This window comes from Neomonachus schauinslandi, chromosome 9 (genome assembly GCF_002201575.2).
Source record: "Neomonachus schauinslandi chromosome 9, ASM220157v2, whole genome shotgun sequence".
In the NCBI taxonomy this organism is placed as follows: Eukaryota; Metazoa; Chordata; class Mammalia; order Carnivora; family Phocidae; genus Neomonachus; species Neomonachus schauinslandi.
Window position 1 is genome coordinate 46,186,519 of NC_058411.1, and position 17,676 is coordinate 46,204,194.

General features: G+C 40.1%; 1 protein-coding gene across 1 annotated transcript in view; it reads right to left on the reverse strand.

Annotated features, from left to right (window-relative positions):
• Positions 1 to 321: 321 nt before the first annotated feature.
• Positions 322 to 17,676, reverse strand: part of GNG2 (G protein subunit gamma 2) — a 118,868-nt gene continuing 101,513 nt past the window's right edge. The window contains exon 4 of the mRNA XM_021701433.1: positions 322 to 1,292. Within this exon, the coding sequence (XP_021557108.1) occupies positions 1,164 to 1,292 (129 nt within the window). The 3' untranslated portion in view covers positions 322 to 1,163. The remainder of the gene's footprint in view (positions 1,293 to 17,676) is intronic.

Here is a 17,676-nt window from a genome sequence, read left to right on the forward strand (position 1 = left end):
TGGAGCCCTTGGTTTATTTCTCCTGATACTTGAAGAAACAGAAAGTGTTCTTTCAATCTAGAATTTCCATGATGCAGGGAAAGATGAAATTGGCTCTTACTCTATGACAAAAACGCCTTCCCATTGATGGTGAATCCTTCCTTCCCTCTCCTGCTTGGTGGTTCCTGTGCTGCCCTGGATCCTGGATACAACCAAAATGCTTTGGATTCTGGAAAATACGTTGAAGAGGCGTTTACGCTACTGTGAACTCAGAGGTATTTTAGGCATGGCTAAGGCTCTGAAGTAATCTCAGTTTTCAAGACACTGAGTTTTTTCTTCTCCAGCTTCTTTTCTCTCTCGTTCCTGTTCCAAACTTGAGTAAAACAACAAACCTTCTGAATGGATGTAACATAGGGACATTTTCATGCAGTATTACTCAAAAATTGTCACAAATATATGAAAGCACCAGTCACAACACATGATTTACTTTTACTTGCAGAATCAAAGCTATCATGTACAAATGTTAGGAACTGTGATAAGAGAACACAGACAACCGGCATTTTTTGTTATCACCATGAGGACAAACCACCGGGAACAGCTCCCTAAACATTTGGGTGCTCATCCTTGGGAGTTCAGTCTTACAGACAAGTCCAGTCTTCTCTCTGTACTACTCTAATGGGAAGGGTGGAAGGAGAGGCAGGGGAGAAGGAAAAAAGAAAAAAGGCACAAAGACTAAACATCAATGCCATTAAACCAAACTGCGGCTACACTGGACAATTCAGCTTATCAAAGGGTATTCTAAAGGCAATATTCATTCCAAGAAGGTCATACATATCTTAGTTCAGTACAGCTGTCTGTTTTTATTTTTATTTTTATTTTTTAAATATGAAGCAGAAACATAAGGTTTGGGGAGGAATAGCAGAAAAGAAATGAGGCGGATTTTATCTTTACATATTCCCCTCCTCCAGGCAGTTCTGCAGCTATCAGATCTCTTAACTCGGGATGTGGTTTGGCTTTCATTCTCATCAAGGGGACCGGTTCTTTAAACATGCATAGCCTGGAGTTTCCAGGATGGTTCTCCTCCCTCTTTTTAAATGCTGTGGACTAGAAAGGCGCCCACTTTGCTAAAAACTCGACATCAGTGTCCCAGGAGCCCTGAGGCTCTTCAGGCTCCTCGTGAAGACTTAAAGGATGGCGCAGAAAAACTTCTTCTCCCTAAATGGGTTTTCTGAAGCCGGGACGGGGGTCAGCAGGGGGTCTTCCTTGGCATGCGCCTCGCAGTAGGCCATCAAGTCTGCGGCAGCCTTGGATACCTGAAGAAGAGGACAAAAACAAGCCGCCCTTAAGAAGAAGCATTTGCGGGGCGCCTGGGTGGCTCAGTTGGTTAAGCGGCTGCCTTCGGCTCAGGTCATGATCCTGGAGTCCCGGGATCGAGTCCCGCATCGAGTCCCGCATCGGGCTCCCTGCTCGGCGGGGAGTCTGCTTCTCCCTCTGACCCTCCCCCCTCTCATGTGCTCTCTCTCATTCTCTCTCTCTCAAATAAATAAATAAAATCTTTAAAAAAAAAAAAAAAGCAGCAGCAGCATTTGCGGAAGCATCGACGCATGCGCAAGCAGCCAGGGCGGACTTCCGGGTCCAGCCCCAGGACGTGGGCTCCTCTCGGTGCTCTGCGGGCGTCACCAGCTCGCGGGGGAAGTGAGAGGGGCGCTCAACCTCCTTAGGACCTCCGTTTTCTTATCTGCAAAGAAGGGCGTTGGTGATCTCGATCTCATGGGGCTGTCTCCAGCAGGTCCCAGGTCCAGGACTAGGGAGGGGTGAGTGAGGCTCTTAGGGCACAAACGGAATGGGGTACTGTTAGGGTCATGTGATAATCAACCCTGCGTTTGTACAGCCCTGACAATGGGGGGTCGCCTTGAATTGTGTGCCTCCTTACTCGCCTCACCCTAGTCCCAGCCCTGGCTGCAAGGGTTAAATGAGATAATCCACGGAAATAGCTTAGTGCCTGGCACATAGTAGGTTTTCCACACAGGATGCGTGAAGCCATGTTGATTTCCTTTTTATTTTTATTTATGTATTTTTATGTATGTATGTATTTAAAAATTGTATTTATTTATTTGAGAGAGAGAGCGCGCGGGAGCGGGGGGGGGGGCGGGGAGGGCAAAGGCAGAGGGAGAAGCAGACTCCCTGCTGAGCAGGGAGCCCCTGGCGTGCCTCCATCCCAGGACCCCTGGATCACGACCTGAGCCGAAGGCAGACGCTTAACCAACTGAGCCACTCAGACTCAGTTTTTATATATCATTATATATAATTTATTGTACGTCTGAAATATATATTACTTCAATCTGGTACTGTATCCTTTAGGGAGTCCCACTGCGAGGCTGGTCAGTGATTTCAATGATGCAGTTACTTCTCACATTCCTGTAGCTTCTTGGGAATGGTCTGGAATACCTTCCTTCAACCAGCCTTCAGAATGGCAAATTTTCACTACTTGAGGGTGGACTTAATTTGGGAAAATAAACTAAAGGTCAATTACAACCACATCTGGGGGCTAGGTGGATGATCCACCTGAGGAATGTCAATTTGGGCTCAGTAACCATAAAGTTAAGAGTCACTTTCTTACATGACATAATATACTTGCTCTGGAGATCACTCCAAGAGTTTTTAACATCACTGTACTACCAGGGTAGCCTTTCAAAGTGACTACTGAAAGGATAATCCTCTGTAAGATTGGGATGGATGATATCATTGCTAAAAAAAAATTCACTGCCCCACCCTACAGGTAGTGGATTACACATACCCACACAATGACATCAGACTTGCTCCGCCAATGAGATGTGAGAGAAGTGATGTGGGTCACTTTGGGGCAGAAGCGTCAAGAACCAATACATCATTTGCCATGCTCTTTCTCTCTGCCAATTTGTCCAACTGAAATAATTTACTGAGAACCACCTTAATTGATTCAGAGGTTTTAACAAAAGGCACAGTGGCCACACCCTTGATTTGTTCCTTGCCTTATGATTGAGTTGATTAGAGCTTTGTTACTTAAAGACCTTTCAATTTTATGGTTTAATGCTTTCCTCTTCTAACCCCCTAAGTCTTTGAATTTTCGGACTCTGATCCTTTCATCACAGGCCAGACAGAGGCAATATTCTGGGTAGAGGCTGCTGCATCTGCCAGGGTCCCTGCTCAAAGTGACATGGTGTGGAATGGCAGCTGATCTGCAGAGGACATGTGGTGGGAATAAGAAGTATAACTTTGTTGTTGTAAGCCCCTAAGAATGGGAGGAGAGGACCTTTTGTTACTGCAACAAAATCCAGTCTACTCTGACTGATATAAAGAGGTATAGGTATTAGTGTGTTAGTTTCTTCTTCTGCCTTAACAAATTGCCACAAACTGGGTGACTTAAAACAACAGAAATTTATTCTCTGACAGTTGGTGCTAGAGACTGCAAGTTCAAAATCAAGGTATCAGCAGGGTTGGTTTCCACTGGAGGCCCAAGGAGAATCTGTTCCATGCTTCTTAGCCTGGTGGTTTCCAGCAATCCTTGGTGTCCCTTGGCTTGTAAATGTATCACACCAATCTCTGCCCATATCTTTACATAGCCTTCTGTCCTGTGTGTCTCTGTCCATGACATTCTCTTCTTTGTCTGTGCCCAAATCTCCTACCTACCTATCATTGGATTAGGGCCCACCCTAATCCACTATGAGCTCATCTCAACTTGATTACATCTACAAATATCCTACTTCCAAATAAGATCACATTCTAAGGTTCCAGGTAGGTTTAGGGGACACTGTCCAATGGCAGTATAGTTGTGTAAAAGTCAGTCAGCCTCACTTTCTTTTTGCATTTAAAATAATCTTTTATTTACCTTTTTTCCAGCTTTATTGAGATATAATTGATAGATAACAGTGTGTAACTTTAAGGTGTATATTGCAATGATTTGATACACTACTATATTGTGAAATGATACCTACAGTAGGTTAATTAACACCTCACATAATTACCTTTTTCTTTATGTGTATGGTGAGAGCATTTAAGATCTACTCTTTTAGCAACTTGCAAGTATATAATACAGTATTGTTAACTGTAGTAATCGTGCTGTGGATTCCATCCCCAGAATTTATTCATCTTATAACTGGAAGTTTATAGCCTTTGACCAACCTCTCCCCATTTCCTCACCATCCAGCCCCCAGTAACCACCATTCTACTGTTTCTGTGAGTCAGATTTTTTAGGTTTCACATGATATCACACAGTATTTGTCTTTCTCTGTCTGACTTATCTCACTTAGCATAGTGCCCTCAAAGTCCATCATATTATCACAAATGGCCAGATTTCCTTTTTTCATGGCTGAATAATATTCCGTTGTATGTATATAACACATCTTCTTTTTTTTTTTTTATTTTTTTTTTAAAGATTTTATTTATTTATTTGAGACAGAGAGAATGAGAGACAGAGAGCATGAGAGGGAGGAAGGTCAGAGGGAGAAGCAGACTCCCTGCCGAGCAGGGAGCCCGATGCGGGACTCGATCCTGGGACTCCAGGATCATGACCTGAGCTGAAGGCAGTCGCTTAACCAACTGAGCCACCCAGGTGCCCCAACACATCTTCTTTATCCATTCATCTACAGATGAACACTTAGGTTGTTTCCATATCTTGACTATTGTGAATAATGCTGCAATGAATATGGGGGTGCAGATAACTCTGTGAAATTCTGATTTTATTTCCCTTGGCTATATATCCAGAACTGGGATGGCTGGATCATAGGGTAGTTCTACTTTTAACTTTTTGAGGACCCTCCATAGTGTTTTCCATAGTGGTTGCACCATTATACATTCCCACCAACAGCACATAGGGTTCCCTTTTCTCCGCATCTTCACCAACACTTGTTATCACTTGTCTTTCTGATAATAGCCATTCTAACGGGTGTGAAGTGCTATCTCGTGCTTTTGATTTGCATTCGCTAATTAGTATTTTGAACATCTTTTCACATACCTGTTGGCCAGTTATATGTCTTCTTTGGAAACATGTCAACTCAGTTACTCTGCCCATTTTTTAATCAGATTTTTTTTCTTGCATGAGTTCTTTATATATTTTGGATATTAACTCCTTACCATATATATGGTTTGCAAATATTTTCTCCTTTTCCATAGGTTGCCTTTTCATTTTGTTGTCTTTTGCTGTGCAGAACCTTTTAGTCTCATGCAGACCCCTTATTTTTGCTTTTGTTGCATGTATGTTTGCTGTCATATTCAAGAAATCATGGCCAAGACCAATGTCAAGGAGTTCACCCCCTATGTGTTCTTCTAGGAGTTTTACAGCTTCAGGTCTCATATTGAAGCCTTTGATCCATTTTGAGTTAATTTTTGTGGGTGGTGTAAGATGTGGATCCCGTTTCATTCTTTTTTTTTTTTTTTATTTGACACAGAGAGATACAGTGAGAGAGGGAACACAAGCAGGGGGAGTGGGAGAGGGAGAAGCAGGCTTCCTGCGGAGCAGGGAGCCTGATGTGAGGCTCAATCCCAGGACCCTGGGATCATGACCTGAGCCGAAGACAGATGCTTAACGACTGAGCCACCAGCCGCCCCTCCTCTTTCATTTCTGCTTTTATTTCAGTCTTCGCTCTTTTTTTTCTTAGCCTAGCTAAGGATTTGTCAGTTTTGTTTATCTTTTCAAAAACCAGCTCTAGGTTTCATTGATCTTTTCTATTATTTTTCTGGTCTCTATTTCATTTATTTCTGCTCTTATCTTTATTTCCTTCCTTCTGCTAACTTAAGGCTTAATTTGTTCTTTTTTTAGTTCTTAAGGTTTAAAGTTAGGTTATTTAGGATCTTTCTTCTTTTTTTAAATGTAGGTGAAAGGAAACTTCCCTCTTGGAACTGCTTTTGCTGCATCTCATAAGTTTAGGGATGTTGTGTTTCCACTTTTTTGTTTTCAGATATTTATCTACCTTCTAATTTCTTCTTTGATCCATTGGTTTGCTGTTCAGGGGTGTGCTGTATAATTTCCACACGTGTGTGAATTATCCAGTTTTCCTCTTATTACTGATTTGTAGTTTCATACCACTGTGGCTGGAAAAGATTCTTGGTACAATTTCTTTTTTTAATTTTTTTTTTTAAGATTTTATTTATTTGCGAGAGAGAGAATGAGAGACAGAGAGCATGAGAGGGAGGAGGGTCAAAGGGAGAAGCAGACTCCCTGCTGAGCAGGGAGCCAGATGTGGGACTCGATCCCGGGACTCCAGGATCATGACCTGAGCCGAAGGCAGTCGCTTAACCAACTGAGCCACCCAGGCGCCCGGTACAATTTCAATCTTCTTAAATTAGCTAAGACTTATTTTGTGGCCTATTATTTGTCCTGTCCTGGGGAATATAACATGTACACTTGAGAAGAATGTATATTCTGCTGCTGTTGGATGGAATGTTCTGTATATGTCTTTTAGATCCATTTGGTCTGAAGTATAGTTCAAGTCCAACATTTCCTTATGAATTTTCTGTCTGGATGATCTATCCATTTTTAAAAGTGGGCTATTAAATTTGCTATATTATTTTATTATTGTCTATTTCTCTCATCAGGTCTGGTAATAATTTGCTTTTTTAAAAAATGATTTTATTTATTTATTTGTCAGAAAGAGAGCGAGCACAAGCAGGGGGAGCTGCAGGTGGAGGGAGAAGCAGGCTCCCCGCCGAGCAAGGAGCCCGATGCAGGACTTTATCCCAGGACCCTGGGATCATGACCTGAGCCGAAGGCAGCCGCTTAACCGACTGAGCCACCCAGGCATCCCAGGTCTGCTAATATTTGGTTAATATGTTTAGGTGTTCTTGTTTTGGGTGTATATCTATTTATGATGGTTATATCCTCTTGATTAATTGACCCCTTTATCATTATATGAGGACCTTTGTCTCTTGTTACAGTTTTTGGCTTAAAGCATTGCTCTTTAATTGACATTGCATTGCTTATAAAAAATATTTTTATTATGCTCCTATTATGTTTCAGACATTGGGTTTTCTCTTTTGCTCTACACAATAATCCTGAGGTAAGAAGTGTTAAATTCCTTTCATAGGTGAAAAATTAAGGCTCAGCAGATGGCTTGAATTGTTCAATGTCATATAGCAAAGCACTTGGCAGAAAAAGAACTGAACCCTTGAGGCTTTGCCATCAAGCCACAGATATCTACATATGAGCTACTCAAATACAGGGCTGGTTCCAAAGGTTGAAATTGAAATTCTTTGCACATCTTTATGAAATGCTACTATGATGGAATGAAAGGAAACAGCCTGTTCTTGTCTTAGCTCCTCTAAATGAAAGCAAAGGACAGACTCTCAGACTGAATCTCAATTACTTTTTGTGTGTGTGTGTGTGTGTGTCTTTTACTTGCTTGAGCCATAGTCATTATTACTGCAAACAGGAGCTCAGCAGTAAGCAGCAAAGACCAGGCAACAGTAATATCTAAAACTCACTTGTTAAGAAGAGATCCAGCACCACCCCTACTCTTCTGCAATGTTCACACACAAACACAGGCATATGTTAGAAATATTGCAGGTTCAGTTCCAGACTACTGGAATAAAGTGAATACCACAATAAAACGAGTCAGATGAATTTTTTGGTTCCCTATGGCATATAAAAGTTATGTTTACACTATACCGCGGTCTATTAAGTGTGTAAATCCATTATGCCTAAGAAAACAATGTACGTTCTTTAATTCAAAAATACTGCATTGTTAAAAAATGCTAATCATCATCTGAGCTTTCAGCAAGTCATAATCACTAGTCACAGATCACCAAGACAGATCATGAAAGAGTTTAAAATATTACAAGAATTACCCAAATGTGACACAGCGATATGAAGGGAGCAAATGCTACTGGCAAAATGACACAAATAGACTTGCTCAATGCAGGGTTGCCAAAAACCCTTCAGTGTGTAGAAACCGCAGTATCTGAGAAGTGCAGTAAAGCAAAGCACAATAAAACAAGGTAGGCCTGTGTGTGGAAGAAATTTTCAAAATCTTTTTATGATACAGAAAGTGCTATATTGGGCAAAATTAATAGCTTAAGAGTTGCTTATATCTTATATTTGAACACTTGATTCCGAATGGTTTCTTTCTCAAATTATTTTCTGAGTTTTATCTTGTTTCCTTAACTAGATTGCAGTTCCCTGTGGGTGATAATCCAACACATGGTCAGAATCCTAGCAGTAATGAGAATAACTATTAATATTTATCTGCCCTTGCTATATGTCAGAATTGTGCTAACCACTTTACATACAGTATCTTATTTAATCCTTACAACAATGTTATGGGTCACAGGATATTATTGTCCTCATCTTAAATATGTGAATTTGAGGCTTCATTAGGAAGGTGTTTGCCTAGGTCTCACAGCTCATGAGTGGCTGAGTAGTGAGTCCTAGTGTTCCTGACTTAATCCTATGAATATGCTTCCTTTCTAACCCATCGTGTCATCCTTGTCCCCTGTCTTAAATGAGTCACAGCAATAGTCTGCCTGGCAAGTCTCTTTCTGACTATCCCTGCTAATGTTCTGCACACAGTGTCCTTTATATTATATATCCTAAGGCCTACTTCCATTAATATTTCCCCAATAACCCTAGGCAATCTCTCTCTTTTCGGTCCTATTGCTTATTACTCCAAAAATATCTCAAATTTGTCTCCTTATTGTCACTGCTGTTGTGACTACCCATGTTTAAGCCCCTTCTTCTTTGTCCATGTTTACAGAAATAACCTCTTAAATAAAAAGTGATTAATTTGGGTTTTCCAAGGGGTCTGCTATAAACTGAATGTTTGTGCCCTCCAAAATTTACATGTTAAAACTTAATTCCCAATGTGATGGATTTGGAGTTCTCATGAATGGGATTAGGGCTATACAAGAGATCCCAGAGCTCCCTCACCCCTTTCTGCCACGTGAGAACATAGTGCGAATCAGCCATCTATTAACCAGGAAGTGGGCTCCCATTACACATGGAATCTGCCAGTGCCTTGATGTTGGATTTCCCAGTCTCCAGAACTGTGAGAAAAAATGTCTGTTGTTTATAAGCCACCCAGTATGGTATTCTATTTTAGCAGCTCAAATGGACTAACACAGGGTCAACAGATAGAATTCAGGGGGTGGTCTGGTCTGTGAATGTTGATGATAAAAATTACATCTCTATCTTCACTAACCTCAAATGGAGATTTAGCATTTCTGTCCATTACATTCCCATATGTAGACAACACACAACAGTAGCATTAGTAGTCCATTGACTTGGTTAGCCATAGAAATCGGATATTTCTCATCACATTAGAAGTTTTTGCAAACATCTCAACATTTCAATTATGTTCATCCACTTTATAATTATAGACCCACTATTATATCTTATATTATCAGTTAATAAAGGGGTACATACATAACTATCACAAATGTTTCTCTAAAAACTATTCTGATAAACTGTATTTCAGTATGATTAGTTTCCTTTGTAATTTGAAAACATTACTCTGAGAAGGAGACCATATGCTTCAGTAGGCTGCCAAACAGGTCTAGGGCAGAAAAAAGTTTAAGAATCTCAACTGTAAATGAATTCCCGGCTTTCACTACTGTGCCAAGAGTAGTATTTTCCACACTGCAGCTAGAAAGTTAATTTAAAAATATAAATTGGCTCATACCACTCTAATAGTTTCCCATTGTACATTGCAGAGAACCAAAACATCTTAAAACAGCCTGTGGGTCCTGCATGCTTTGGGCCTGCCCATATTTCCAATTTCATGTGTGGCATTCTTCCCTCCCCCCACACACCTCAGCTAATGTTATGGAAGCTCCAAGTTCTTTTTTGCCTCAGAGCTTCACATATACAATTCCCCGGAACATTCTTTTCCCCATTTTCTCAACAGCCTGGCTCCTCTTCCTTTAGGAATCAGTTGAAATAATGCCTCTTTGCAGAGTCTTTAATGACCACTTCCTCCAATAATAACTTCCCTCATTATGTTCTTTCATCCCATTCTCTTCCTTTATAGAAGAACACTTCTCACAATTTATAATGACAGCCATTGTTTATTTGCTGTTTCATATTTTTCTTTCACTTTAGGCACTATACTCTAGGAAAGCAGAAACCATGTCTTCTTTATCTACCATTGTATGATTAATACCAGATACATGGTAGACACTCAGATAATTGCTGAAGGAGTTCTCAAACATAATCCTATTCAATGAATATTCTATTCAACTAATACTTACTGAGTACCTAATAAGCCAGGCATAGGTCTGGATACTTGGAATAATAAAGGAAGAAAATACACAAAGATTTCTGTCCTTGCAGAACTTATGTAATTTTCTAGACTTCTAATTCAGACTATGATGATAAAACACACACTAATTAAACTGGAAAAAACATAGGAACAATTAGTTTATAAATGTTAGGCAACAGGCAGCACAGGACAGTGATCAGTGAGAGAAGGGAGATAACATAAGCCTTGTCCCAGCTGACTGTGTAAAAAGGGTTTTTAGGCCATGGCACAGGGAGGGGCCATCAAAACAGAGTTAAGGAATCTCCTTGAGTTGCGGAGAGAATAACAGAGAAGAAAGAGCTACACAGACACAGAAAGAGGGAGAGAGAAAATGTGAGCTCTGGAGGCCTCCAGAGGATTCCTTTTGAGTCTTTAGCTGAACACTGATCAGCACATATGTGGGAGAAAACTGCTTGAGGCTGTGCAAAAATATTCAGAAAGGATCAAGTGGAACAATCCCTGGTGATCACACAGGGCTGGGGTAGTTTGTGCCTTTCTACTGGCAGAGGAGAAAGATCTCATAACATTGGGGGGTTGAGTAGAGTCCTATAAAGGGTATTGCTGTGGGAGTGGTGCCAAATTGGCCCAGGTTAAAGGCTATTATGGACCCACCTGCCAACGTTCAGTAGTAAGCCTTGAATAGATCAGAATGTTTCCAAGTAACTTAATTGCACTATAGCACAAAACCCCCAAATACTAAAAGGAATACAAAAAATTCCAGTATGCCACAATATCTAGAATCCAATAAAAAATTCAAGCATATAATTAAGTGGGAAAACAAAATCTCTCCCATATAAGGAAAAAAAATACAAAGAGGAAGACCCAGAATTGACACAGATATAAAATTGATAATGATGTTGTTAAGACAGCTATTGTAAATACTGTCCATAAAATCAAGAAGGTAGAGGAAAGCAAAACATGATAAAAAGAGACATGGAAGATATTTAAAAGACCCAAATCAAATCTCTGGAGATAAATAATACGCTGGATGGAATTAGCAGCAGATTTAGACACTGCAGAAGAAGAGATGAGTGAACTTGAAGACAATAGGAACTCTCCAAAAGGAAGTACAGAGAAAAAGTAGACTGAAAAAATATGAACAGAACACCAGGCTAGAAGATAACCTAAGGACCTGAATATAGATATAATTGGGGTCTCCGAAGGACAGGAGAAAGGTTGTGGGTGCAGAAGAAGGAAGAAACAATATCTGAAGACATAGTGGCTGAAAAAGACTTAATGGTTGATGAAAAAAACAAACCCCAAATGAAGAAACATGAATCGAACAATGTACAGCATCATCAAATTGCCAATACACTATTTGAATGGGAAAATGGGGAGAACAGAAAAGAAAGCATAATAGTTATAGAGAATGTTAGAAGGTAGTAAGTTTTATTTAATTAATCAATTAACTAATTTATTTATTTAGAAAAGGGGCAGGAGAGGCAGAGGGAGAGGGAGAGAATCTCAAGCAGGCTCCACACTCCCTGCAGAGCCCAACACGGGGCTCTGTCTCACAACCCTGAGATCATGACCTGAGCTGAATTCAAGATACTTAACCAACCGAGCCACCCGGGTGCCCCAGAGGGTAGTAAGTTTTATAAGGAAATGAAAAGTAGAGCAGGGTAAAAGGGATTAAGAATGTGTGTGGGGGGCTGGGGGGGGGGGTGGTTGGGGAACAGATTGCAGTAGTTAGGCTTAGTTGAGAAGGCAATTAATCTTTGGGTGAAAACTTACAGAATGAAGGGGAGGCACTGACTTGCACTGTAAAGGAGCACTCTGACTGCTGTGTGGAAAACAGCAAGTACTTTGTGGGAGTCAAGGGTCGAAGTAGGGACTGCCCCAGAGCTACTGTCGTAATCCAAGAGCGAGGTGGCAGTGGTTCAGATGCAGTGTAAAATGGTATAATTCTGGATAAACAGTATTTGAATGTAGAATCACCAGGATTTTATGATGGACTGGAGAAAGAGTATGAATACAAAAGAACTATTAAGGCTATCTCTTAAAGTTTTTGGACTGAACAAATAGAACTGTTCTCATTTCAGTTGGTGAAAGCTGCAGGGAGAAGTTTTGGGGGTGAGACCAGGAATATAGTTTAAGTTTGAAATTAAAATGTCTGTTAGTGAGATATACAATGCTGGAGTTTGAGAGAGATGTAGACTAGAGCTATAAATTTGGGAATCAAGGCCATATAGAAGGTACGTAAAGCCTTGGGAATGAACAAGATCATCAAGAGAGTGTATTTAGATAGAAAAGAGAGGGACAAGTACTGAACCCTGGAACGTTTCAATGTAAGAAGCTGGGGAGCCTAAGAGGAGCCAGAAAAGGAAATTTAGACATAGTTACCTGTGAGAGTGGGGCCTGTTGAGAGCCAAATGCTGAAGAAAATGCTTCAAGGCATAAGGAATCATCAACCATGATAAATGCTGCCAGTAGGTCAAGTATAATGAAATGGAGAATTGACTATTAGATTTAGCCATCTGCAGTCATTAGCAACCTTGGTGAGAGAAGGTTCAAGAGAATGGTGGGGGTGAAAACCTCACTGGAATGGGTTTACAAGCAAATGGGGCCTCCTCCTCCTTCTTCTTCATGAACAATTCAGTCTTAAAGGGATTGGGTGAGACTAAGCAAAGTGGGCTCCACACCAGGTCAGGGGCCCACAGTGGGAGGTCAGAGCTTGAGCAAGGTGAGGAGAGCATCTGTACAGAGGATAGGCTGGTGAGGAGTGTAGGAGCCCGAGTGGGATGTGAATGCATCCATGTCGGGAAGAAAGGTCATGGAATGGGACCTTGGTTCCCTACAGGAGAGTTGGCCAAATAAGGACCAGGGGAGCTAGGATCCTCATTGTCAGTGAAGGGAGTTACAAATATGGGAAGTAGAAAGCTAGAATATACTCTGTGGTGTAGGACAGGACCTGGTGGTGTTCGTGTGAACTCATGGTTACATATACACAGATACAAAGATAAAGAAATAAATAGACATCTATAGTATTCTTTAACTCTATCCACTGAGAGGACCTTGGAGCAGCAACACTTCAAACACTTCAGCAATGAGAACAACTAGCATCCAGGTTTTCATTTCTAAATACCATTCTCAAAGGAACTATTGCTCTTAGGGAAAAGGGTGATTCCAGTGTTGTGGCAGGGAAATAATAAGAGGACCCTACACCATCTTTTTGTGCCAAGCACTAAGGACGCACTCAAAGAAAGATGGAGTCATGTCAGAAGGACATGATAGCTAGCTTTTTAGTCTGTGCCAATTAAAGCATCAAAATAAATGATGAAAGTAGCAAATTATAAACCCCCAAATAAAAGAGGAAGCCATGAGTCTATATCAATATAATTAAAAAAATAGAACGTTTGATGAGGAGTGGGATAGTGAATATAGTCTCAAGGTCCATCTCCCAAGATCCAAGTATTTATTAATAACAAAAGACAAAAGAAGAACTTTACATGAAAAAACTGGAAGATAACACCTTAATTAAGTAATCAAAGTTAACATCACCAGTAAATGACAATTTGAAATCATATGCTACTGATAAAATGTAATGAGACAAATATCCCCATCAATTCTATATTAATGTTCCCGTTTTGTTACCTGAATTTAATCATAAGGAAATATCTGACAAACCCAACTTGAGAGGTATTCTACAAAATGAATGGCCCATAACCTTCAAAGGTGTCAAGGCCATGAAAGTCAAGGAACTCTATGGACAGGACAACTAAATGCAACACATGATTCTGAACTGGGTCCTTTCGCTCAAAGGGATATTACTAGGGTGATTTGCAATACTTAAATGGGGTCTGAAGATTAGAAAATAGTAACGTATCAGTGTTAACCTCCTAATTCTGATGACTGCATTATGATTATGTAGAAGAATGTTTTCACTTATAGGAAACACACACTAAAGTATTTGGTGGTGATGGGGCAACCGTTGACAACTTATTTTCAAATGGTTCAGGGGAAAAGAAAATTCTTTGTACTGCATTTGCAACCCTGTTGTACCTTTGAGATTATTTCCAGAGTAAAAATAATTTTTCAAAAGAAAGGGAAAAGAGACATTAGAGATAGTGAATATAGACAACTTTTTCAAGAAGTTCTGAAAAGCAGAGCAAACAAATGAGGCAGTTGCTGGAAGAGTAAGTGGGCGATTCAGAGAAAAAAAATAAAATTTTATAAGATGGAGAAATAACACTACGTTTGTACAATGATGGAAATGATGACATAGAGAACCCAAACTGATGATTCAGGATGGACAGGTGGTGGAGTGTGACCTTGGATTAGGGAGATGAGATCTGATGCACATGTGAAGGAATTACATTTGACAAGAGTGTGGATCTCCTCAGACTGACCACTGCTGAAACCCAGCTATCCAGTAACCTCTCCAAACTAGACAGGGGCTGAGAACCTGGAAGTAAAGAAATGGTGACTCTAGAGAGTCCCAAAAAGGCCGCCAAACTATGATTTTAGGCTCTGAAAAAATAGGAACCTACTCTAGGCAGACATTCTGACAGCTCTGAGAAGCAGTTGTCAGGATAAAAATCAGACCTAAGATTTTAAACAGTATGTAAGGATATAGTTCTGTCTTCATTACATTCTGAAATGAAGACACATTTTAAAATTGATGTCGCAAAATTCTTGCAAGCCATCAGGCAAAGAAATAAGCACTGACGGGTGGTCACTGCCTATATGTGTGGGAAGTCACATGTGTGTTAAGAGCATCAGTCATTCAGTCAAGTCCTTCAGTTGAGTTGCCTGCATTAAAAGCACCACCCAGGGTTGACTTAACTTTAATTTGTTGCTTAAAAAGACCTCAAAGACTGTGCTGGGATGGAGGCTTGAAATGGGAAGTTCATTGTCTGTCATTGGCTTGGCAATATACCTGAAGGCAAAAGAAACTGCCAAGCCTCTGGGAAGAGATAGAATTTCCAAACTAGGAGAGACTGGTCTGACATTTGTCTAGAAAGGTCTTTTGCTCAGGTCAAAAGCAACTGGCTATTTTAAAGTCTTCATTTTTCTTTGGATCACTAATATGTAATTCAAGTAAGAAAAAATGAAAACATCCAGCTTAAACACTAGTTCGGGAGTGCAGAAAAAAACCTTAGGATTCTTCGACATGCCTTGGAGACATACTGAGAATATGAGAGGTGCTATGGACAGCAAGATTACTAACGTCGGCAATGAAAGGCAGCAAATCGCCACGATGTCTCACAACATCATGGTGCCTGCATCATTGCTGGTGGCCAAAATGGAGTCTAAAGGATCTTTCCTGGGTGTGAAGAGCACCCAGGATCAAACTTTGATTGTGATACTAGAGGAAGTAAAATTGTATGGATAAATATTGACTATTTTTTATTTATAAAATAACGAGTGAATCTTCTAAGTAGTCTTCCCCTCCCCTCTCCTCCAAGTTGGTATTAAGCTAATGGTACATCAATAGGATTTTTCTAAAAAAGGAAATAGAATAATATTTTTGAAATTAATAACTTCAAAAGAATCATCAAAAAAGTACCTTATATTTACTCTATTTAATAAAAAAAGAAAGACATTCAAAGTGCCATCCAAAGTAGTTACATTTTTAGGAAGGGAGAATTCATCTGGCCTGAAAACTGGGCTATTCAGAAGAATTCATTTCCTAGGGATTTCAAATTATCAAGGTTTAACAGTACTACTGCTATAGCTCCTAGACACAGTGCATAAAGCTAAGGACATACATGGTGCTTAATAAATAACTATGGAATTTTTTAAAGTTATATCAACTCTCATAGAAATGAAGTGTCAAGCTTAGTTACTAATGTATGTGTGAATTCAATTTTATATTTTTTTGTTTCATTTTCAGCAAATTGAATGAATTAGGACTGGCCATCCCTGAATCCGACCCTTTCCTCTTTATGTCCTTTGACATACCATACTGATTTCATCATCCCTAAAAATAATCTCATCTGGCCTATGAGGAGGATAGTATCTCATTCTCCCTAATCAAATGCAAGCATTTCGGGGAAAAAGATTTATTTATTTGTTTATTTATTTATTTGAGAGAGAGCGAGTGCAAGTGGCGGGAGGAACAGAGGAAGAGGATCCTCGTGCAGACTTCCCACTGAGCATGGGGCTGGATGCAGGGCTCCATCTCACCACCCATGAGATCATGACCTGAGCTGAATCCAAGAGTCAGACGCTCAACTGACTGAGCCACCCAGGCGCCCCTCAAATGCAAGCATTTTGGGGAAGAGGTACTAAAACTTTCATTTCTAATTCTGGAAAAATACTTCAAAAGTCCCAAACCTAGGATATATGTCCCCTCTCTACTACCAAGGATGATGTCTAACTGGTCCATTTCTCAGCACCATTTTCTGTGAAGTTCAATTCCAATCTTTTATGAGTCAATCATCAGAAAGATGATTCAGTCATTAGAAACACTTGTGTTTGTTTAATAATTTATATGTATTTTTCAGTTATGAAAATCAGTCTGTTTTTATGTTGAACTGTTATAAAAATAAGGTATACAATAAATGCTGGCTACTTATAACCAAACGTAAGACATGAAACTATTTACCTGTCCTCTCTTCATTTTTGTATTTCAATGAATTTTCTCCTATGATCATGGTTTTTTTTTTTAAAGATTTATTTATTTTTCCAGGGAGAGAGAGGGAAAGAGAATCCTCAAGCAGACTCGCTGCTGAGTGCAGAGCCCAACACGGGGCTTGGTCCCAGGACCCTGAGATTATGATCTAAGCTGAAAATGGTAAGCTATCCACTAAAAAAAAATTTCTTGAATGCCTGTACCCCAGCACTCTGAAGGATACAGAGAAGTAAATGACATGGTCTTTGACTTTGAGGACTGTGTACTCTAATTGGAAAAATTTATTTGATGAAAATGAAACCAATTAGTAAATATGGTCAGAATGGCAAGAGATTCATGGACAAATGGGGACTGGAGCTGACCCCTAATGAGGGAGTAAGGTTTGGACAGGGTCTTAGTTGGTTCAGGCTTCTGTAACAAAATATTGTAGACTGGCTATATAATAAACAACAGAAATTTATTTCTGACAGTTACGGAGACTGGAAAGTCTAAAATCAAGGTGCTGGCAAATTCAGTGTCTGGTGGGGTCACTTCCTGGTTCACAGATGTCTTCTCACTATTACCTCACATGGTGGCCGGGATGAGGGATCTCCCTGGGGTCTCTTTTATAGGGGCACTAATCCTATTCATGAGGGCTCACCCTCCTGATCTAATCATCTTCCAAAGGCCCCACCTCCAAATACCATTATATTGGGGGTTAGGATTTCAACAAATGAATTTTTTGGGGAGGTTTGGGGGAGAAAAACATTCAGTCTGTAGTAGATAGGAAAAGAATGAGGGGACGGGCATTCTCACTGAGGGACCCAGAGTAACCAGACAGGTGGAATTTTCATAGCATATTCTTAGGATAAT